At 31.7% G+C, this 21,739-nt stretch overlaps 1 protein-coding gene across 1 annotated transcript; it reads right to left on the reverse strand.

Annotated features, from left to right (window-relative positions):
* Positions 1-17,722: 17,722 nt before the first annotated feature.
* On the reverse strand, positions 17,723-20,521 carry LOC114177527 (ABC transporter G family member 1-like). The gene is made up of 7 exons (XM_028062909.2): positions 20,218-20,521; positions 20,065-20,144; positions 19,500-19,970; positions 19,315-19,401; positions 19,088-19,219; positions 18,723-19,004; positions 17,723-18,640 (listed from the first exon to the last, which is right to left on the reverse strand). The coding sequence occupies exons 1-7, from the start codon at positions 20,429-20,431 to the stop codon at positions 17,969-17,971; spliced, it is 1,938 nt and encodes a 645-aa protein (XP_027918710.1). The 5' UTR covers positions 20,432-20,521; the 3' UTR covers positions 17,723-17,968.
* Between the last annotated feature and the right edge of the window lie 1,218 nt (positions 20,522-21,739).

The raw sequence follows: 21,739 nt of genomic DNA on the forward strand, positions 1-21,739 counted from the left end.
ATGAAAGGTTTCATGTTGAAATATTTATTTGATGTGAATCTTAATCTTATTTTACTTAGTTTATTTCAATTTTATTGTTAATTTTAGACTCATGGGTGCAATAAAGATGTAAAACATTAAAACAAGGTTATTGTTATAACATTTGTATAAAAAAAATAAAGATTTGTTTATGCGAGCCAATCATTATATAGGATGGACCAAGAAACCTAAAACCCTCAATAAATGAGGCATTGTCATCCTAGAAATGAGAAAGTTACATCTTGTAAATAAAGTGTTAGGCTGATGAAAATAATACGTCTTGAAAAGTCTCATATCACCTAGGATAAACTAGAAGTGAATGTTAATGACTACATAATGAGCTCTAATAAATCCATCATGTTCATTGCCTGAAGTCAAAAATACTTTGATCTAGTGTTTGACTTTTCTTATTCTCTTGTAGTTGAGTGTTGTGAGTTATAGCTAAATTCTTGCTTTGGAAAGTGTGGTGTACTTAGAGTCAAAGGGTTGAGAGTGTTTTCTGTGTGTTGTACAAATTTGCAAATAGTGATTATTCTTTGTGGTCGTGGTTTTTCTCCGTATATGAAATTTCCACGTTATATTCTTGTGTTCCTTGTTTTTATCTTATTTCTCTTTTAATAGGATGCTTCTTGGAGGTAAAGACAGTAATGTTCTTAATTGATGATGCATTTTTCCTAACAAGTGGTATCAGACCTATGGTTCGAAAGGATTTTTCTTAGTATGCTCTGCGGTTGCAGCATAGTATGATCTTCCAAATAAAAAAAAATTAATTCCTTGTTGTTGGAGAATCATCTTTGTTTGCTAAAATTGCAATGAGAAATTTGATGGAAGGATCATTGTTAGCGTCGTGTTGACATGCTAAATCTACAGTTGGGTTCGTGGAGGTGCAAGGATTGTGAGTCACGTTGATCTGTAGTGGAGTTTGCGTGCGGTGAGAGGCTCCTGGATATGCAAAGGAGGATTGTTCTTTTCCTCAACAAATTTAGTCTAGCTCAACAAATTTAGAATAAATAGTTAGGCATTGTATATCTTTGATAAATAAAGTACTTAATTATATGACGTCTTTAGAATTATGGTCCTTAGAGTATTGTTAATCTAAATTAATCTTGTATGAAATGTTATACTTATTGTTAGTTAGCCCTCACCTTGTATTTGGATGAGAAATTTCAACAATTTCAAAAAATCAAAATACTTAGTAATTTAACTATTTACAATTGAATTCTCTTTATTTCTTAAATAATTATTAAATAATTAGTTTGAATGAAGTAATTGAAATATTTTAAATTTTAATTTTCTTGTTTGGATAAAATAATTTAATTTTTATTTTATAGTGAACTCAACTCTACCTTTGAGTCTAACTTAACTTAGCCCGACTTTCAATTTGATACGACTCATTTTGACTTTTGGTTCAAGTCGACCTTCGACTTAACTCGACCTTCGACCTAATTCGGATTGGACCAACTTGACCTTTAACTTAGGTCAGACCAGCTCGACTAATTTCCCTTGATCCAAACAAAATATCCAAATAAATGAATTACTCTTTTAAATTGTCTTATCTAAACACATAATCAAGACTTTAATTCTTGGAGGAAGATATAAATATTTGAGATTCATGCTTTAGTATTGTTTTCTTTTCAAGCAAGGAAACATCAAATAATTGCTTGTTAAGTCTATCCCTTACAATATTCAAATCATAGAACGGGATAATCTTAAGGGGACATTAATGCACCTCTAAGGTTTGAGTCCCTTAAAGAAAAAATATTACGCATTCTTAAAAGAAGGGACGAAATACAATTTTAATTAATAATTTGATCAAAAACAACATTTAACCCTAAAAAAAGTAAAATACATATAATTCTGAGATATTTCACTTGCTTAATATAAAAACAATTATAATGAATATTTTTTTTTGTTAACTTATATAATTATTGTTAAATTATTTTTACCTTTGGTTAATGTAAATACTATATTTTTAAAATTTTCATGATTAGTATGGCTTGTTAAATATCTTAACAAATTAAAATAGAGTGAGTTAACAATGAAAAAGTCAAATTTAGAGAAAAGTATAATCTTCATATCATTAATTTGGGTTTTTCTTTTAAATATACAAATGTTTCGAACAAATAGTATTGTTAGTTAATAATCATTATTAATATATGAAAATTTAAAGGAATTTGAACACTTATATTATTTAATAATTTTCTTAGAGCATAAACATAGTTGTAATTATTGTAAAATTATAAGATTATATGACAATTTTTGTGATTTAAATTTAACGTATAACCGACATGGTAAAATCATTAAATTTGAAATGTAATTCATCATTTTTTAAAAAAAGATATTAGAATTTCAGATTTTATTGAGTATTATAAATCACAACATCATTTAATTAAAAATTAAAAAAATTACATTCTTTTTTTCTTACATTACCTATTCACTTTCTTAAGTAAATGAAATTGCAACAAAAAGATATTCCATTAATTAATAAATTATACATATAATAATTAATTTTATAATTCGTGTTACGATTTGACCGATTATCACTCTAATCATAAATTCAATTTTATCTATCGTGTTTCTTAGTAAATCATTATCTTATTTTTATTTTTTGTCATTAGTGAGCAAATAAGAAAATAAGATACTAATCCTTTCTACTAACATGTTTTTCACTATCTAGAAAAATGTAATCGACCTGACATCGAGACATAGTTACAAATAAGGATAATAATATGAGTTTTGTTTGGTGAGCCGACTTATATATTTGGTTAAAAAATGTGGAGTTGGTTGAGACATTGAGCTCATTAACATGCAAAAGTCTAGTTTGCACAGTTCGTAGTTTGTATAGGCTGGTTCATGGCTCACGCGAACAGGTCTGCAGGTTTACATAAAAAATTTTTTATTTATGTATATTGGTTGATTTTCTTTTGAAACTTTTTTTTTGAACTTTTATATGAACCTTTCAAATTTTTGTATAAGTGGAAAAGAAAAATATTATATACTTTTGAATGTGATGAAAATGTTAAATTATTAATTTATCATCCAACTTCCCAAAGTCTTTACTTAATTTTGTGAACTTCTTAAAATTTTCCAATTTGTTGAAAATGTGGGACGAATCTAACTTTTCAGTCTGCGTTGAAAATACGGACGGGCTAGGTCAACCAGCATTTTTGCGAGCCAAGTGTGATGCGGGTCTAAACAGATCAGACCGGTCTGCATTACCATCCCTAATTATAAGCATACTAAACCTACACATAAATTTATCATAGAACAAATTAAAAAAAATATTTTAACAATTAAATTTTGACAATTTTCTCTTATAATATGATATGACATTTTTTAAATGGTTTTAAAATATAAAAAAATAAAAAAATAAAAAAATAAAAAATGGAGAACCACTCAAAAGATGTCATCTCAAATTGTAAGAGTGAATTGTTAAAATTTAATTATTAAAAAAATAATTTTCCTAAAAAACATTAAATATATAAAATAAAATTTATTTAAATATCTATAATAATACACACGTATTACGGCCGGATACCATAGTTTACCGAAAGGCATTTGATTGAGAGCTCTGTTTCCTTTATCTGCAGAAAGACGTTATAGTAACTCAAATGTTGGAATTTGACTTTAATGCTTAAGAAGATATTCATTATTTCATCTACTGCTAAATTCTAGTATTCAAGACCATTTATGGCACCTCGACTGCAGTGCACTTTATTCTCAATGATGGTATTTGGTATCATTTATTGTGGGACTTATATCAAATTTGTATTTCTATTTCTTATCCAAAGATGACTTTTTTTATACGTGAAGAATGCTAAGAGAGTTCTAAGATATTGATCAAGAAAAATTAATTTATATTGATTTTTTTATTTTTATATTAAAAGTTAAAATAATTGAATATATTACTAAACATAAATGTATATAATAAATTTTATGAAAATAAAAGTACTTTTTTAAATTTGTAGATAATAATATAACATAAATGTATATAATAAATTTTATGAAAATAAAAATACTTTTTTAAATTTGTAGATAATAATATAGAAGAATGAATTTGAAATTTTTAAATTCTTACTAAAAAAAATAAAAGTATCTCTGGTGGCATTTCAAGAGTCTTTCAGAGTAAAAATTTCAAATGCGAAGACCGTAAACCTTTGAAAGACATGTTTTTAAGTTTTACAAAAAAAAAAAAAAACAAGATCTTCGGTGTTGAAATTATTAAACTTTTTTTGTGGAAGAATTTTGTCTTTCTACTACTCCTTCAAATTAATTTTCCTTTTTTGCTGGAAAAGATTATCGAGAAGTCAGAGAAAGAAAATTCGATGAAGTCTCAAATTGATATTTTAGTTTTTTTTTATAAATTTTTAGATGTTTAACACTATTTTTTATATTTTTTTGCTGGTTGTTATGTTAATTTAAACTTCCTTATGTTTAATTATATTTAATTTTTAACAACATTAAAACATAGTTATTTTATTATTTAATTATTTTCTAACTTTGATCGATGAACATCAAATAACATATGAAACTCACATGTACAATACTTGTGGACAGTTTTATCCTTTAAATAAAATAAAAATGCATTAATGATGATTATGTCAAATTTAATTTAATATTGTACTTATCTATATTTTTTTTTATAGAGTTTAATTACCTTAACCAGTGTTCTTAGAACACTGATTAGCAAGACCCTTTATATATTTACTACATTTTTCTAATGTTGTGTCTGATAGATGGACGGAAAGAAGTTGGTCAAAAAGGTTTTTTTCTTTTTTTAAGAATTGATATTTCTTTTTTATGACATATATACTCTTTTGAATTATGTTATGAATATTGTATTCTTAAAATATTATAACATTTGTATTTGTCTATATTTCATAAGTTGACTAATTAATTATATTGTAAGAATATGTTTGTTGGTGACATGTGTAATGTTCCATGTAACGTAGTCTAATTTTTTTTATTTAATAATGATTTAGAAAGTAATTATTTTTTACTTAATCTAAATAAAAATAATGAGATATAAAACATAGATTTATATGAATCCTATAATTATAATGTTTACATTTTAACTTTCTACATATAGATTTTGATAAAAGACTATCTTACATTCTATATAAAATAACTTAAAAAGTACTTATGACAAATATAAAGAGCAAGAGATTAAAAGAACAAACCAATTCAAGACTTGTAATGTTATAAATAAAATAAAAATTTAAAAGATATAAAGATCATGTCTTGGAGTATTTTTGTAAATTAAAATTTTAAGCTTTTAAAATGTCTCTAAGTTATTTTCATTTTGTAAGTTAGTTGGGCGAACAATTTGTTTCTATTGTTAATTTTCAAGTTATTTTAGGTCCGATATCTTCAAGCCTTTCTTGAGGATTTCATAGGTTGTTTAAACATGTTGAGCTGAACTCCATGTCATGAACTATCTATCGAAATTTCAGCCTTATCCAATAGTCAACGTTCTACAACTTGCGCCTAACGCCCTACACTTGCAATACTCATGCCCAATACCCATTCTATAGTGCCTAACGGTTTCGTGATTGTATCTCTGCTATGATGGTGGCGCCCAATAATTCAAAAATACGTTTAGTGAAAATTCATAAATCAAGGACACTCCATAATACATATTTTATGGTTTTAAACATATTCCATCATACTTTATTATCCAAAACGTGATATAATCCCTCAACATAAATTATGCATTAATAAAAATTCTAATAGCTTTTGAGCTCTTATTTCATGTTGACTACTCTACTCCAAGCCCATTAGAATTTGTCTAAAACAAAAACATTACTAATGAGAGTTGAACCTAATATTTTCCATATGTTATTCAAGTAATTCAACCAAGTAAGCTACAAAACTTATTTTGTCATTTTACTCATTCTAAAAATTATATTTTACACTTAACTCATATTTTTGTTATTCTAAAAACTAAATTTTTCTAGAATCTTTCATTAAGTGTTGTCACAACTAGCTTAAGCTATCCTTATATTCTATATTAAGAGCGCTTTGCTTGTGTCTTTTGCTCGGTTCACACATTTTTCTTTTAACGGTCAGCATATTTTAGAGACTAATTAATCGATCAATTTTATTTATTTTATTTGTAATAGTAATTATTTTTGTAATCAATAATTTGTTATTTAATAAATTGATATTTAAATTAGTTATTATTATGACTAATAATGTAATTTACAATTGATATTAAAATTCGTTGTTAATAAAAAAAATATATAATATTACATTATTAACGTAGTTTGTAAAACATTTTAACAAATTACAATAGTAAGTTAACACGGGAAAAGGAAAATTTGTAGATAAGTATATTTTATAATGTCAACTTATTAATTTAGACTTTTCTTTTAAACAGAAAAATGTTTCGTGCAAAAAATATAATCTTTATTAATATATGAAAAGTTAAGAGGAATTTTGACACTCACATTTAGCGTTACGGATGTTTTATATATTAAATATATTTGTAGTTTTTAAATTTGAACCTAAAATTAAAATATTTAGGTTTTAAATTTGAACGGAAAGTAAAATTTATTTTTATTCAAAATTTTGACACATATTAAATACAAAATTTTAAAAATAAATAAATATCATTATTTTAATTTAAAAATATTAATTTTATTGAACTTACTAAAGTTTTTCGAAGTTAACATTTGAATTAAGATGTAATAAATATGGTGTAAACCACTTTAACGTAATCCTAATATACAAATATATCTATCTACTTTAAAAATTTAAAATAAAAATAAATTTAAATTTGACGTCATAATTTACCGACAAAAGCCGTATTTCACCCACATTTTATCAATCGACCCAAGACAATTTGAGAGCTCTCTTTTCTTTATCTGCGTCTGCAGATACACGTTACTATAGTTATTCGGATGTTGGAATTTGACTTTAATGCAAGCAGAGATATTTGTTCCTTCATCTACTACTGAATTCCAGTATTCAAGACCATTGATGGCACCTCGACTGCAGTGCACTTTATTCTCAATGATATGATGATATTTGGTATCACTCATTTATTTATTGTGGTATTTTAGGTATATCAACTTTATAATTTCTACTTATATTTTATATAAGGATATTTTATTTTTTATACTTACTAGATATTTTCAATGTTGTGTTTGATTGAGCGATGGAATGAAGTTGGTCAAAGGGCTGTTTTTTATTTGAAGAAATGAGATTCATACACACTTGTTCTTGTTAGGAATTTGAAGCGAGTCTTTTGACATATTTTTAGATAGGTGATAAAATTTTTATGGTCTGATAAATTTTGGTTGAATACTCTAAAAGGTTAGAATACAGAGAATGATTAATATGTATAAGACTCTTTCATATTTAAGTGAGTATAAGATTGTAATTTTTTTTTTTTTGATAAATGAGTTTGAGTGATTATTTTTAAAAGAGAGTATTTTATGGAATAAATAATGTGTATTATAGGATTTCTTTAAATCTTGAACCCATATGATAAAAAGGCAATGTTAACATTATAACATCTAATCTCAAATAAGTATAATAATAATAATGTTATATATTACTTGAAATAAATATAATAAGGTGATATATTACTTGATATACTAAATATTTTGTTAATATTTTGTAAGAGAATATTAGTATGTAATATGTTAATATTTAGTATTAAGACATGATCGAAGTGTCAAGATTATCATGACTACCATTAATATACAAATATCTTTTCCAATAGGTGAATCTGAGAATATTTTATGATCATAAGGTTAATTGGGTCTTATTGGGCCACACACCTATTGGGCTAGGTAGGTACATAAGCCTTCCAGTCTTAGGAGTTTGATCAACATATACGTCGTGCTCATTTTAGCCAAGTTGTGAATGGCTTATAATGTTTGTTGTAGGTGGACCAACCTCAATGCCAAGTTATGTAAGGTCGTTCTTGACCATTGATGGATTACTCGATTTGGGTTGTTGCCTTGCATGGGCATGATGACATCTTGTCTAATGAATTCTGTGTTGCCAGACTGGACAAATTTTAAGTGAACTATGGAGTTGAACATAGTTTGTCATGTGTTGCTGATCTGGGTAGACTTTAGGGCGTGATGCCGATCATGGCAGGCTTCGGGATGTGTTGTCGATCATGACAAGTTTTCGGGCATGATGTTGATCATGGTAGTCTTTAGGACATGTTACTAATCATGACAGCCTTTAGGACATACTACCAATCATGGCAATCTTTAGGACATGCTGTTGATCATGGCAGACTTTAGTATGTTCTGCCAAGTTGGACAAGCTTTGGTATGTGTTGCCGAGTTGGGCTTAATTTTTGTTACCGTCTAGGTAACTCATTTGTCATGTTTGTGGGCTTATGTTGTCATCTAGGTAACTCGTTTGCCATGTTTGTAGGCTTTTGTTAATGTTTAAATAACTCGATCCCTTGCTCAGGAGGGCTTAATGATTATCGTTACTAGTTTAAGTAACTCAGTGCCTCAATCTGGAGGACTTTATGATTAAGGTGTCTCTCTTTAGAGGGATTTCCAATTAAAGTGCCTCACTCTATAGGGCTAAATGTTACTAGTTCAAGTAACTTGGTTCCTCTCTTTAGAGGGCTTAATGATTAAGGTGCCTCATTCTGGTGGGATTTTCAACTAAAGTGCCTCACTCTAAAGGGCTTAATGTTACTAGCTCAAGTAACTTGGTGATCTCTTAGGAGGGCTTTATGATTAAGGTGTCTCACTCTAGATGGCTTCTTTTTTTTATTATTATTAAAGTGTCTCACTCTAGAGGGCGTATGGTTACTAAGTTCAAGTAGCTTGGTGCTTCTCTTCGAAGGGCTTTATGATTAAGTTACCTAAATATGGAAGGCTTTTCGATTAAAATGTTTCACTCTATATGGCTTTTCGATTAAAGTGCCTCAGTCTAGAGGGCTTAATATTACTAGTTCAAGTAAGCCAATGCCTTTCTCTAGAGGGCTTTATGATTAAGGTACCTCACTCTAGAGGACTTTTCTATTAAAGTTAGGGATGGCAAAATGGGTCGAGCCCGATGGGCCGGCCTACCAGCCCGTCAGTAAATACATGGGCCGGGTCCAGAAATTCAGCCCGCCAACCCGAGACAGCCCGGCCCGTCAAGTCTGCAGGTCCGTCGGGCCAACCCGCGGGCCAAAACGGGCCAGCCCGCGGCCCGTATCACTTAATAAAAAAAACAGCACGTTCACATTTTTTTCAGTATCCCTCCTTCACACACACTCTGCGCCCAGACACCTCACACACTCTGCGATTGCGTCTCTTCTTCTCGACTCTTCTCTGCGCTCACTTCTCCTCCACCCACGGCGTCGCTGGCCACCACGTCGCCGCTGGCCATACCCGCTTCTCCTCCACCGTGACATCCACCACGTCGCTGGCAGCAACGAGAAAACAGCGTCCACAACTACCGCGAAAACAGCGGAGCCACCGTCGGACTGCGATTGGTGGACGATTCCGACCGCTACGACCACCGCGAAGACATGTATGTTCCTAATTTGCGTTCTGGTTCCATTTCTCCCGATTTGTAACCTAAAATCCCGATTTTCCTAACCCTAAATTTGTGATTTTGTGATTTCCGACCACCACGACCCATTATGTGATTTCCGATTTGTGATTTCCGACCACCACGACCTGTTAATCGATGTTCATCCTTAAATCTTCCCCAATTTCAACTTCGTAGCTGCTGCCGTTAATCACTTGCAACGTTCCGGTTCCATTTCAACTTCTTAGCGTTCTGGTTCCATTGCAGGGCTATTTGTGTTGTGATAATTTTCTTGTTTAATAGATCATTGTTGTTGTATTCTTAATTGCAGGAGAATTTCTTTTGGTAATATAAAATTGGGACATTATTCAGTCAACTGAATTTGAAATGAAAAATATTAAAATCTGATTGGACCGGGCCGGCCCGCTAGCCCGTCAACCCGCCAGCCCACGGGCTGGGCTCAGAAACACAACCCGTTTTACCATGTTGGGCCAGCCCGGCCTGGCCCGTTTAATACGAGCCAAAAACGGGCCGGGTCAAAACGGGTCGAGCTGGCCCGTTTTGACACCCCTAATTAAAGTGCCTCACTTTGGAGGGCTTAATGTAAGTAGTTCAAGTAACTTGGTACCTCTCTCTATAGGGCTTAATGATGAAGGCTGGTGTAAGTGGGACCATCCAAATTTTCAATTGTGCGATGCATAAAAGTTTTTAAAAGATAAATATTGTTAAAGGTTTACTGAGTAGGTTGCTAGGAAAGAAAAATGAGTTACAATGGACAAACTTAAGAACTTTATCTTTCCTAACCAAAGCTTTCCTCAGACTCATATTTTTTATTTGATGAAACATCCTTCGCTATGATACTGACACTCCGTTAGAGAATATTATACAATTTCTTCTTGTACCTGGTGCGTATCGATCTACCAACATTCTGATGCATTGAGGATTATATGATTGTCGTTATTGAGACCAATTTGTATGTTATCATCATTGTGAGCTTTATCATAGCTTCATCTTCGAGTCGAATTGTTAGGCTCTCAAGAGCCAAGCTATTGTAGTACTTTTAGAAAATTTTAAGTATTTACCAGATTGTTCCTAGATATATTTCAATACAAATAGTTGGAGTAGATGATTTCCTTTTATGTTGATGTGTGTATGGATTAATGCATGCACCAAACTATTATAGATTGGGATGCATCTTAAGCAACCTCCATATTGCCATAGTGGTGATTTAATGGCATTAGTATCGCATCCTGACTAGTGTGAAAATGTCACTTTCCACAATCAATGGTAAGTTGAATTCACAAAAGGAAGAGTATAACATGGTTAGAAGCAAAATGATGGAAAAGAAGCCATTAATGTTGGTGTGTAGCTCAACTATGTTAACTTAAGCTTTGGTGAAGTCGTTGTCGAAAGGAATGCCACTGGTAGGCAACTAGGTGGTAGCATAAAGTCAAGACTTAATAGTGAATTTGGTTGTTGTCATCTTCAACCATTGTAGTATGTTGCACAACTCCACCATAAGGGTTACCAATTTGAGCCAAGAGCATGAGATCAACAGTGAAAACCCAAATGGAGTAACCAACTTGATTAAGATCAAGAAGGTGATGAAAGGGCGACATGACTTGTGATACATGTGCAAATCCAATTATGACAACTTTTAAAGGAGTCCCTTAGTGTCTACACACCTTTTCGCTAGGAAGCTGCCACACTCTTCGATTTGAGTGGCAATATCGTCATCGTCAGGTTATTTGTATGAATTTGAGTTTAATAAAGAGCTTTGTTGTAACAGAGATCAACCTAGATTTCATGCGAGTTTGAGAAGATCACCACAACATCGACATTATTGTTTTGAAGAGCACTTTGATTTGTGGCAAGTACTCCACGTTGTAGTTTAGTTCATACCACATGAATCTTCTCCTTCCCAACTTCACAAAATTGAGAAAAACATGTGTTGGGAAGCGAACTATGGCATATACTAGTGTTAATTTCTTTAGGTCTTTTGGTGAGGTGGCCACAATCTTTTAGGTAATATCAGGCATTGCTACTCAATGTTCACAAGGAGCTTGTAGTTGTCAACATCAAGCCCCACATCGTCTAAGATGTGGCTACTATTCCTGCATTTGTCATGCACAATCTTGTCATAGTCAAGTTTGACCTTGGTGGTGATTTCTCTTAAGACCATGACCAAGTTGGTTTTGGTGCTTTGTGATTATCACTTTTCAACATCTTCCAATATAAGATCATCATGAACTTATGAATGAGATGCAAGACTTCATGTAGAATGCTGCAAACAAAATGCGGGTGTGTTGCTTTCTCTTGGGTGAGCATGAAGACCACATATGGCAATGAGTGTCGCAAGAATTGGCATATAGGTTATATAGACAAAAAAAGGATAATGAAGATTTGGCAGATTGGAGTATATGGATTCCCCCTACTTAAACTGTCTTTTTGTTCGAGTCACGACACTTTTAATGTTTATGCAAAAAGTGATTACTCGTTGGCGAACAAGTCTTCCTCGTGAGGCGATCACGTCTCCATCCTTGGGCGAGTGACTCCAGGAAGCTGCTAGCAATTCTTCTTCAATCTTCCATTTTCCTACAAAAGTTCACAAATAACAAAGTAAACCAGTCTTTGAAGAATAATTACAAAGTCCTAAATTCTTTTATGGAATTAACACAAAATACATGAATAAAAGACAGTTAAAAGGTTCTAATAAGTGTAAATAATAATTAATTATCACACTTATTAGTGCCCGTTCAAAATGATGACATCAAACACCTCCAATTCCAATTTCCATAATTAAAGAAAATAACATTGATGTATCATAATATGACTTTGGTTTCTTTGTGTTGGATGGATTAACATCATGTGTCCACTATTGAAACTTGTATACCACTTATTGAGATTAGTGTATTTTAAACCACAAATGCCCATGATAATAATAGTAAAATAATTATCAGTAGCGATGAACTTGCTCATCTTAATAATGAGTAATCACATTAGGTAAGGATAGTATCAAATGTGGAGCATGAAAAATTTTACTCGTGCCCTATAGTGGGCGCTTAATGTTCTTACTAGGAACTTGAAGCGAGCCTTTAGACAAGTGGCAAGATCTCAATGGCCTAATGGATCTTGGTTGAATGCTCTTGATGGTTGGAACAAAGAGAAAATCCACCTGCAAAAGACTTTCCAACACTCAAGTCAGTAAGAGAGTAAAGATCTTTTCAGAGAGAATGAGTTTGAGTGATTGTTTTCAGAGTGAGTATTCCTGAGGGTTGGAACAAAGGAGAAAATCCACCTACAAAAAACTCTTAAATGCGTAAGTCAGTAAAATAATAAGGATCTTTTCAAAGAGAATGAGTTTGAGTGATTGTTTTCAGAGTGAGTTTCCATGGAGGATATTGGGTGTATTTATAAGGCCTCTCTAGGCCTTGGACCCATATGATAAAATGACAATATTAACAATATAACAACTAACCTGAAATAAGTACAATAGCAATAATGTAACATATTACCTGAAATAAATATAATAAGGTGAATATTACCTGATATACTAATTATTATGTTCATATTTAGTATAAGGGAATATTAGAATGTAATAATTAATATTTAGTATTAGGACGTGATCAAACTGCTGAGATTATCATGATTATCGTTAATATATGGATATCTTCAATAGGTGAATCTGAGAATATTTTGTGATCATAACGCTGATTGGGCCGACACCTATTGGACCAGGTAGGTACAAGACTCATTTGAATTATTTTACCCATACTTTAGTTTTACAATATTATAAAATTTGTATTTAGCTATATTTTACAAGTTGATTAATTGATTAGATATTTTAATATATTATTATACGAAGAAGTTGATACAACAATACATGTTATTGTAAGATGAAGCTTTTGTGAATGATGTATCTATCGACCACTTTATAATTGATCACGTTTTTGTGATGAACAATGGGGCCCCGTCATACAAGTTGCTAGGAGTCCCTCTAGTCGAATCAATAGAAGTCCCAATAGAAGTTGACTGACCTGGCTCTTCAATTGACGATCTACTGTTCCCTCTTACTTGCAGATGCCCATGCTTTGATTTGCCCTAGCCAGTGATGAATCCCCAGTAAGATCGAAGTCTTTCATTCCTCCTCCCTTCAGTCCAGTTTGAACCCGTCCCAGCAACGAAGACCTTCCTATTGCAAGGTGAGGCTCCGCCCTTCCCCTAGAATCCACTCCGGGCTTTTAGGAATGGGAGCAGCTAGTCCAACTTCTTGAGCTGCCGAGATATTGAACAATGAACATTTGAGCAAGCTACCTTGCCTCACCCTGAGATGAGAGGGAAGGTCGATTTGACTCTAATCCTGGACCTGATCTTGAATCCTACACCGGTTAATGATGCGATGGGATAAGTTTTTTTTTCATTTTGCTGGCCCGCTCGTCCATGCCCAATCCCAATGGACAAACCTCTGATCCGCCCCTAGCTCTAGAATCCACCCGTCCCAGTCCCTGAAAGCCCTCCTATCCTTGGCCTAAACTAAACAAAACTTCTTCCTAAGAATTAACACAACCACCTTCGGACAAAACCACCTCTGGTTAGTCTAATCTTCCAACATTTCAAAACACCTTTGTTTTTTCGTGCTTTCTATTTTGTTCACACATTCTTCTTTTCACAACTTTCAAAAAGGAGTCACCTTTCATTTTCTCAATGAGAAAGCACGAGAAAACAAAGGTGACTCTTTTATGCACTTGAATTTTACATTGTTATTATGATTTAATGAGCGGTTAAAATGAAATTATTATAATATGAAATATAACTGACAAAAGTTACAAAATAGGTTATGGTCCCCATTTAAAGAGAATGTAGCATTACATATTGTAATAAAATTTTATTTTACATTACATACTTAAGTTCATTTACATTTGCTAAGATCACATATCGTATCTATTGATATCATTATCTATATACTCAATGGCAAATTCAAGTATGCTTCCACATTATATTTTCATCATGAATTAGATTATGAGTTTACTAAGAATTAACATATGATTATGCTATGTATTTATGATCTTTATGGATTTATTATTTATGGATAACGGGTAACGGATATTTTAATACATGTTTATAAACAATTCGAGTGCACTATCTGTACCTGCAGATATCCATTCTTCGCAGAAGATTAAAAATCAATTCTAATTTATATTTTATATTTTTTGTAATTTTTTTTAAAAATTTATAATATATATATATATATATATATATTTTTTTTTAAATATCTACGGGTATCTACGGGTACCTACGAGTTTTCTAAAATTCGCGGTTAATTTTTAAAAGGATACTCGACAAATAATCGGTCGGGTAATGAATGAATTTTTTTGTGTCAGATCGGGTTACAAGTATGCACTATCGGTATCCGACCTGATGCGTTGTCATTCCTACTTGTATCAACTAAAATTGACTTCTTTGTTTAGTTTAAAATTAACAATGTTTTCTTTTATAATTACTTTCCACCAAGTTAAAAATTAACATAATTTTTTAACTGTCATTATTATGATTTCAATTTATAAAAATATTGTGTGTGTAAGAAAATCCTTAAAATTTGAAAACCTCAATTTAAAAAAAAAAACAGTTGTACAAAATTGATAAAATCTCTTATTTGAAACGTTTATAAATGTAGACACACAGTTACGAGATACACATTAAGCCTGTTTATAAATGTAGACACACACTTACGAGATACACATTAAGCCTGTGTTTGTTTTAGATAGTGAATTTAAGGAATTTAAGGAGAAAGAGGAGTGAAAGTTGAATTGTTTGGATTAAGAAAAAGATAATAAGATTTGAAGAGAAATGAGAAAAAAATTTATAAGAATTAGTGAATGATGTGATAAATGTGATAAATTAAAAAAAAGTTTAATTTGTAAGAAAATAAGATTGCTAGTTTATTTTTGTATATAAAAATAATTTAAATTAAATTATAATTAATGTATATTATATTATAATGAAATATAAGTTATTATTTAAATTAGAAAAAAAAATATTGATAAAAATATGATTTTTAGAAATTAAGATGGAATAAAATTTTGTAGATTAGTTTAAAAAAAATTAAGTAATAATTTGACATTATAAAATTATTTTAAATTGATATGTGTTAATTTAAAATTAATATAAATTAAATGGGAGTAATTTTGTTAAAAAAAAATAAATTGATGAAAATAATTTAAATTTAAAATTGTACATTTGGAGTAAAGTCTAAGTACAATTCAAAAGTAAAAAGAGCGTAAAAGTAAAAAACTGAATAAGGATAAAATGATAATTGTATAATATACAAGTACAACATTCATCTTCACTTCCATTCTCTGCTAAAGTAAATCAACAGAAACAAACAAAAGCTAATAGTGAAAGTATTTTCATAGATGAAACCAATTAAAAGGTTAACCTTTTGTTTTATTGTTATTTTTTTTTTCTTTCATTCTCCCCTGTTTATTTCGCATTTGACCACTTTCTTACATTTAAATATTTTAAATTCAAGACATTAATATTTTCAATAAATTAATTTCAATAACGTTACAAAATTACGCACTAGAAAAAGGAAAGCTTAAAACACAAAGAAATAATTAAAAATTAATAAAAAGATTAATGATAAAAAGATATTTCAGAAAAATGAATGTATGGCTCTATCGTAAGCTACTACGCGTGATATATATTTGTTTTCGCAAATGAAGTCAGCCCAGCGTAAATAGGGCCAATTTCACCCAGAATTGAAATAGGCCCTATTGTTTTGAAGATGCCAATTGCTTTTTGCCCCCTCAAAGTTCAACCTGCACCTGTAAGATGTGTGAAATATCAAAATTAATCTTATGCGATTTTTAACCTAAACCGAATTTTTATCATTTTTTCTCCTTCTTCTTCTTCACTTGACACTGTAGCTGCGTGAGAGTTCAATATTCACCCACCATCACAAATTGTTCTATACCCTCAAATCAACATTCATGAAATTCTCTCTCAACAAAACACAAATTCAAGGAAAAGAGTAAAAGATACCCAAAAGGGGTTGAAGATGCAGAAGGATTGGAGTTAAAGATGCATAGAGATGCGAATTGCATATGTAAAGAGAAATGAATATCACAAAGATAATTCCGGAACGGTCTTTCCGGAAAGCATACTTATACTTTTGGATTTCTCTTTTCAGAAACCACACCACATCTACTCCCCGGAACCATTATTCTAAAACACATTTTCAACAATATCGAAATTCATTTTTGAGAAGAGTTATGCATGTTCCACCTCATTTGCTTCCTGAACTAATATTTTACTCATTTCTCATCTTCCACACCTATTCCGGATCACATTTTCCGGAAGCGTAAATTTTCACCTAACACCGAATAGTTTTGCAAATCATCACAACTCACCGCCACCTTCACCCCACCAAAGATTCCCATAAAACTCCACATGAAAATTGTCCGAACCAGTTTACCACTGTGTCATAACTTTCAAATAAAATAACCAAAGACAAAAATGAAATTCCAAAACATGATTGTGGGCATGTAGAAATTGACAGGGTGCAGAAAGCAATTGTCTTTGAAGATTGGGTATTGGAAATCAATTGTGGCCTTTTCTTACGGCATCCCATAATTTAAAACTCCCGCAATTTGTAAGTTCATAATTTTCAAATTGATTTTATCTCTGGTAAAGTCACTTTTGAATTAACAGTTATGAAAATATTTGAGAACAAACTTCTAGAATTTCCCGACCAGAATTTTTGAATAGAATATTCGAAACAAACATTCTTAAACTCATGAAAAACATTTTGAAACAATCTTTGAAAAATACAATATCAAGGATGAACCAGAATAATACAATTGTAACATTATTCATACATTTTCATAATTGAGATTTCTAAAAACAATCATCATGGTATCAATTTCGAAAGTAAAATGAAAGTTTAAACCACTACCTTCAATGAAGAATTTTAAACTAAAATTCAATCACATGAGCCTCTTCCAAATGCAAGAATAAAATATTTTGGATCAACAATGCAGTGAGTAAGGTCGTCATAACCGTTGCTAAAGAAGAATTCGAAAATGGCGAAATCGCAAAAAGAAGTGAGGAAGAGCAAAATGCATGCAACAATCAAAATTTTTGTCGGACCAAAGAGTCCCCTAACATAATTTTTTGAAATTTACGTAGCCTACGATCCGACACAAACAAAACTGTGACATAATTTGTCCTTTATTTTTGACTGGTGTCATAAAATCAAGTTGTATGAATTTAAAGTGTTACAATTGCCTAAATAATTGGATGTAGGTGATCAAAGCCAAATCCAAAACACACTTAAAAATCATATAACTAATTATCATATGTTACACACCACACGTGCCTATCTAATAAGTCGATTCATTACAATTAAAATTTGTGGAAAAAGTAATAACATTTAGAGCAAAGTATTTTGTTAATGTGAGGGAGTGGCGTTGGGGTTTTCCATGATTTGTGTTGATCTCTTGGAAGATAGTGGAACAACAAGGGTCTTCAACTTCTCTTCAATCTTGATAATAACCAAAAACAATACTCGATACAGAACAATCATCCCCATCAAGATTGCAAGATTAACCCACTTTGAGTAACTCATGTCAACTTGCCACACATTTCTCAAAACCTCTTCACCAGTGATGTAACTGTGTGAGCTTCCTCCATCATTTTTGGCATCAAATCTTAGTCCTTCATACTCGTTCTTGAACATTCCTTGGTTGGCAAAGGTATGAAAAGCAATGTAGTGTAAAGGGTATTTCCAAACTGGCTTGGGAATATCGTTTGGCAACTTAAAGAAGCCACTGAGTAAAAGCATGACTCCTTGAATTCCAGCACCAGTTATGATGCCCATTAGATAGTTGGGAACAATGCTCGCAACTATCATCATAAGACTCTCCACTAACATCAGACTAGAAAACAAAACACAAATGAAATACACGAAATGTTCCAATCCATTCTGAAGACCAGGAAGGTAATAAGCTATAACCCCAGGAATTAATGTAACCAATAACAAGAATGGAATAGATGATAAGGTGTTTGCAATCACAAATGCAGTGACACCATAATGCCCGTTTTCTCTTTCTCGTTGAAATACCTGCAGTTCCACATCGATTAAAATGCTTATAATTTTTTAGGGTAAAGAAAAATCTGACATAATGAAGAATGTTGTGAATTACCTTCATGACTTCCACAAAGGAAGGGAATCCACCAATGGTCATGAAAGTGAGGAATCCATTTATGAATGCAACAAGAGAACCTCGATCCTTAATGGAGTCATAACTTGTGCCCAAATTATGGAAAACAGTGGCTAAACTTATACCCAATGCAATATATATGACAAGGCGCAACCAATAATAGCCGAGATCGCGAAACATGTTGATGAACGATCTTTTGGTAAGAGCAAAGCACTGATTAAGGAAGCCAGCGTGCCCTCTCTTCACATCCAATGAACTTTTCTTCTGAAACCAGTTAAAGTTAATGTTTACTACTTGCAATTTGAGCATGTATCAGTAGTGTTAGAGTAGAAGCATCGAGGGATTACCTTCTCAGATAGTAAAGCTACTTCACTTTGAACTTCTTGATTCCTCTCAGAGCATTTGTATGAGTTCACAAGGATGTGAATTACTTCTTCTGTGGGTAGGTTTGTAGTTCCAGCTAAACCCACCTCAATGTCCTAATAAAATCAATCATAACACGTTTTAATTGGATTTTTGTTTGTATTATAAAAAGAAGAATTGAATCATGGAAACTTGGTCACATTTTATTTACCTGATCGAAATCCTTGTTTATAGTTTTCAGTAAATGATCAGAAGGATTCATGAGAGGGGGACAAGGATAGCCATACGAAGCGAAAAACTACAGAAAAGCATAATAAGAAAGTGGAGCCTGTGTTTAGAAAGAAAGAAAAAGGTAAAACACAGTAATTTACACAAAAAAGGTAGTTTTTTTATTACCTCACTTGCAGCAGAAGCAGGTCCAAAGTAAACCGTTTTACCCGAAGACAAAAGACAAAGGTTATTGAAGAGTTGAAAAACTTCAGTACTAGGTTGATGAATTGATGCTATAACAGTCCTCTTAATGTGATCATTTTGAGCAAGGGAAGCGATTCTTTTGATGACATAATAGGAAGCTGCACTATCAAGTCCACTAGTTGGTTCATCAAGAAAGAGAAGTTTCGGTCGTGTTAGGATCTCTATGCAGATGCTAACCCTCCTTTTCTGACCCCCACTAATCCCTTTAACACCCCATCCTCCAATTCTTGTGTTAATGGCATCTTGAAGACCCATTTCTCTGATTGTAAAGTCTGCTCTCTCTTTCTTCTCTTGTTTTGACATGGTGTCAGGTAACTGGAGTTGAGCTGAATAGTGAACAGCTTCTCCAACCGTTAAGGTTGTCAACAAGGTATCATCTTGTGTCACATATGCCTGTGGTCACAACATGGATCCAAATAATGTTAGATTGATGATGATTAGGTAGTAATTAGTGATGTTGATGATGAAAGTGAGATTTTGTACATACTGAGGTTCCATAAGTCAATGTTTGCTTGTGACCATTGATCAGAATGTCCCCACTTTGCCTCATCTTTGAACCTAATCTCCCTGTAATAACAAATTTAGCACAGGTGATGATGCAGATTAATCAGAAAATAGAGAAGTTGGTGCATAGATATACCTGCTAAAGTATCAAGTAGTGTAGATTTGCCACAGCCAGAAGGACCCATAATTGCCAAGAGTTGCCCTGGTTTAGCATAACCAGTAAGACCCTCAAGAATTGATCTGCTTCCATTCTTTCTGTTGGAAGCAGTTACCCATACATCCTTCCATGTCAAGCAGATACCTTCAATGTTCATCACACTTTGCTCCAAAACTGCTACTGAACTATCCATCAAATCTCACACCTGCAATTCAGCCTCTGTCAATGATTCATAACTTCTAACAAATAAACCCAAATATATACACAATACATATGCATGGAATTTGAATTCAACACATGTTTCATATTTCAATGTGAGTTTCATATTTAAACACGTGCTTCATGGATCCATTTGCTTCAAGAAGTTATAACACCATTGGAATTAGGTAGAAATAATAAATGTGGGGGGAAGAGAGGCAATTTTTGAACCACAAATATATTTGTACATTTAAGGAGATGCCACACCACACATGGTCTTGTTTTTCACGGATAATTCGAGGTTCTCATTCTCACACTTGTGAAAAGAACATAAATGTGACACAGTAGTCTTCGAGCGTTTATAACAAAGGTTATTTGGTCTCTTAATTTTAAGTGAAAATTGAAATTAATTTTTTTTCAAAACTTTAATTTAATTTAGTCCCTGAACTCTAGAAGTGTATGAATTTAGTTTTTTTAATAAAATTTTGCAAAACTTATTTGATGTTTTCAAAACGTGTTTCATTATAGCATTTGAATTGATTATACCATTTGCGTCTTCACTTTTATCTTCTCATGAGCTACTTATTGAATCATCATTGTCTTTCCAAGCCATATAGACACGTCTTTCCTTGGACTTTTTCTTCTTTTTTCTGTCACCACTATTCTCCTTCTCTTTGTTAATGTCATGTCCTTTTTTGCCACAATTATAATTAAAGAAATTATGAGTGTTATTTGAATCACTTCATTCAGAATTGTACCTCTTTTAATTACATTTGTTGTCTTTCTTTTTTAGATACTTTCCAAATCTCTTAACTAGTAGATTCAAGTTCTTATTGTTACTCGATTCAGCTACCTTCTCTTCGAATTCATAACTCTTTTTGGTACCAGATTTTAAACTATGTTTTTCACCTTTTTCTTACTTGACTATTGTTCATTTAACCTTTAGATCTCAATTCTCTTATCTTACTAAACCATGCAATTTTGTCTCTAATTCAGTTTAAATACTTCATGCATTCTTCATACACAAGCTAATGGAAATTAGTCTTTGTTCTGTGGCTTCCACCGGTCTCTAATTCTCTTTCTGTCTTTACTTTAATTCTTTGTCCGAACGCTTACATTATATTTATAAGCATGATACAAATTTACGATATTTTTTAGTCAAAAAATGATATAACTTATTTATAGATACGTAGAAGGTTAAAACTATAAATATGACAATAACTATATAAAAAAACTCATAAAACATTTTTTTCTTTGAGAGTTTCATAACTTTTGTAAAAGAATATTTAATAGTTTATAATAA

This window comes from Vigna unguiculata, chromosome 3 (assembly GCF_037176805.1).
Source record: "Vigna unguiculata cultivar grain cowpea cultivar isolate G323 ecotype 2 chromosome 3, ASM3717680v1, whole genome shotgun sequence".
Taxonomy (NCBI): domain Eukaryota; kingdom Viridiplantae; phylum Streptophyta; class Magnoliopsida; order Fabales; family Fabaceae; genus Vigna; species Vigna unguiculata.

What these genes read in the sequence shown, in the direction of transcription:
- LOC114177527 (XM_028062909.2), bottom strand. Translation starts at nt 20,431, where the DNA reads ATGGATAGTTCAGTAGCAGTTTTGGAGCAAAGTGTGATGAACATTGAA. An exon ending in TAGCTTTACTATCTGAGAAG is followed by an intron (nt 19,005 to 19,087) that starts GTAATCCCTCGA and finishes AACTGGTTTCAG; the next exon opens with AAGAAAAGTTCATTGGATGT. An exon ending in CCTTTGTGGAAGTCATGAAG is followed by an intron (nt 18,641 to 18,722) that starts GTAATTCACAAC and finishes GTGGAACTGCAG; the next exon opens with GTATTTCAACGAGAAAGAGA.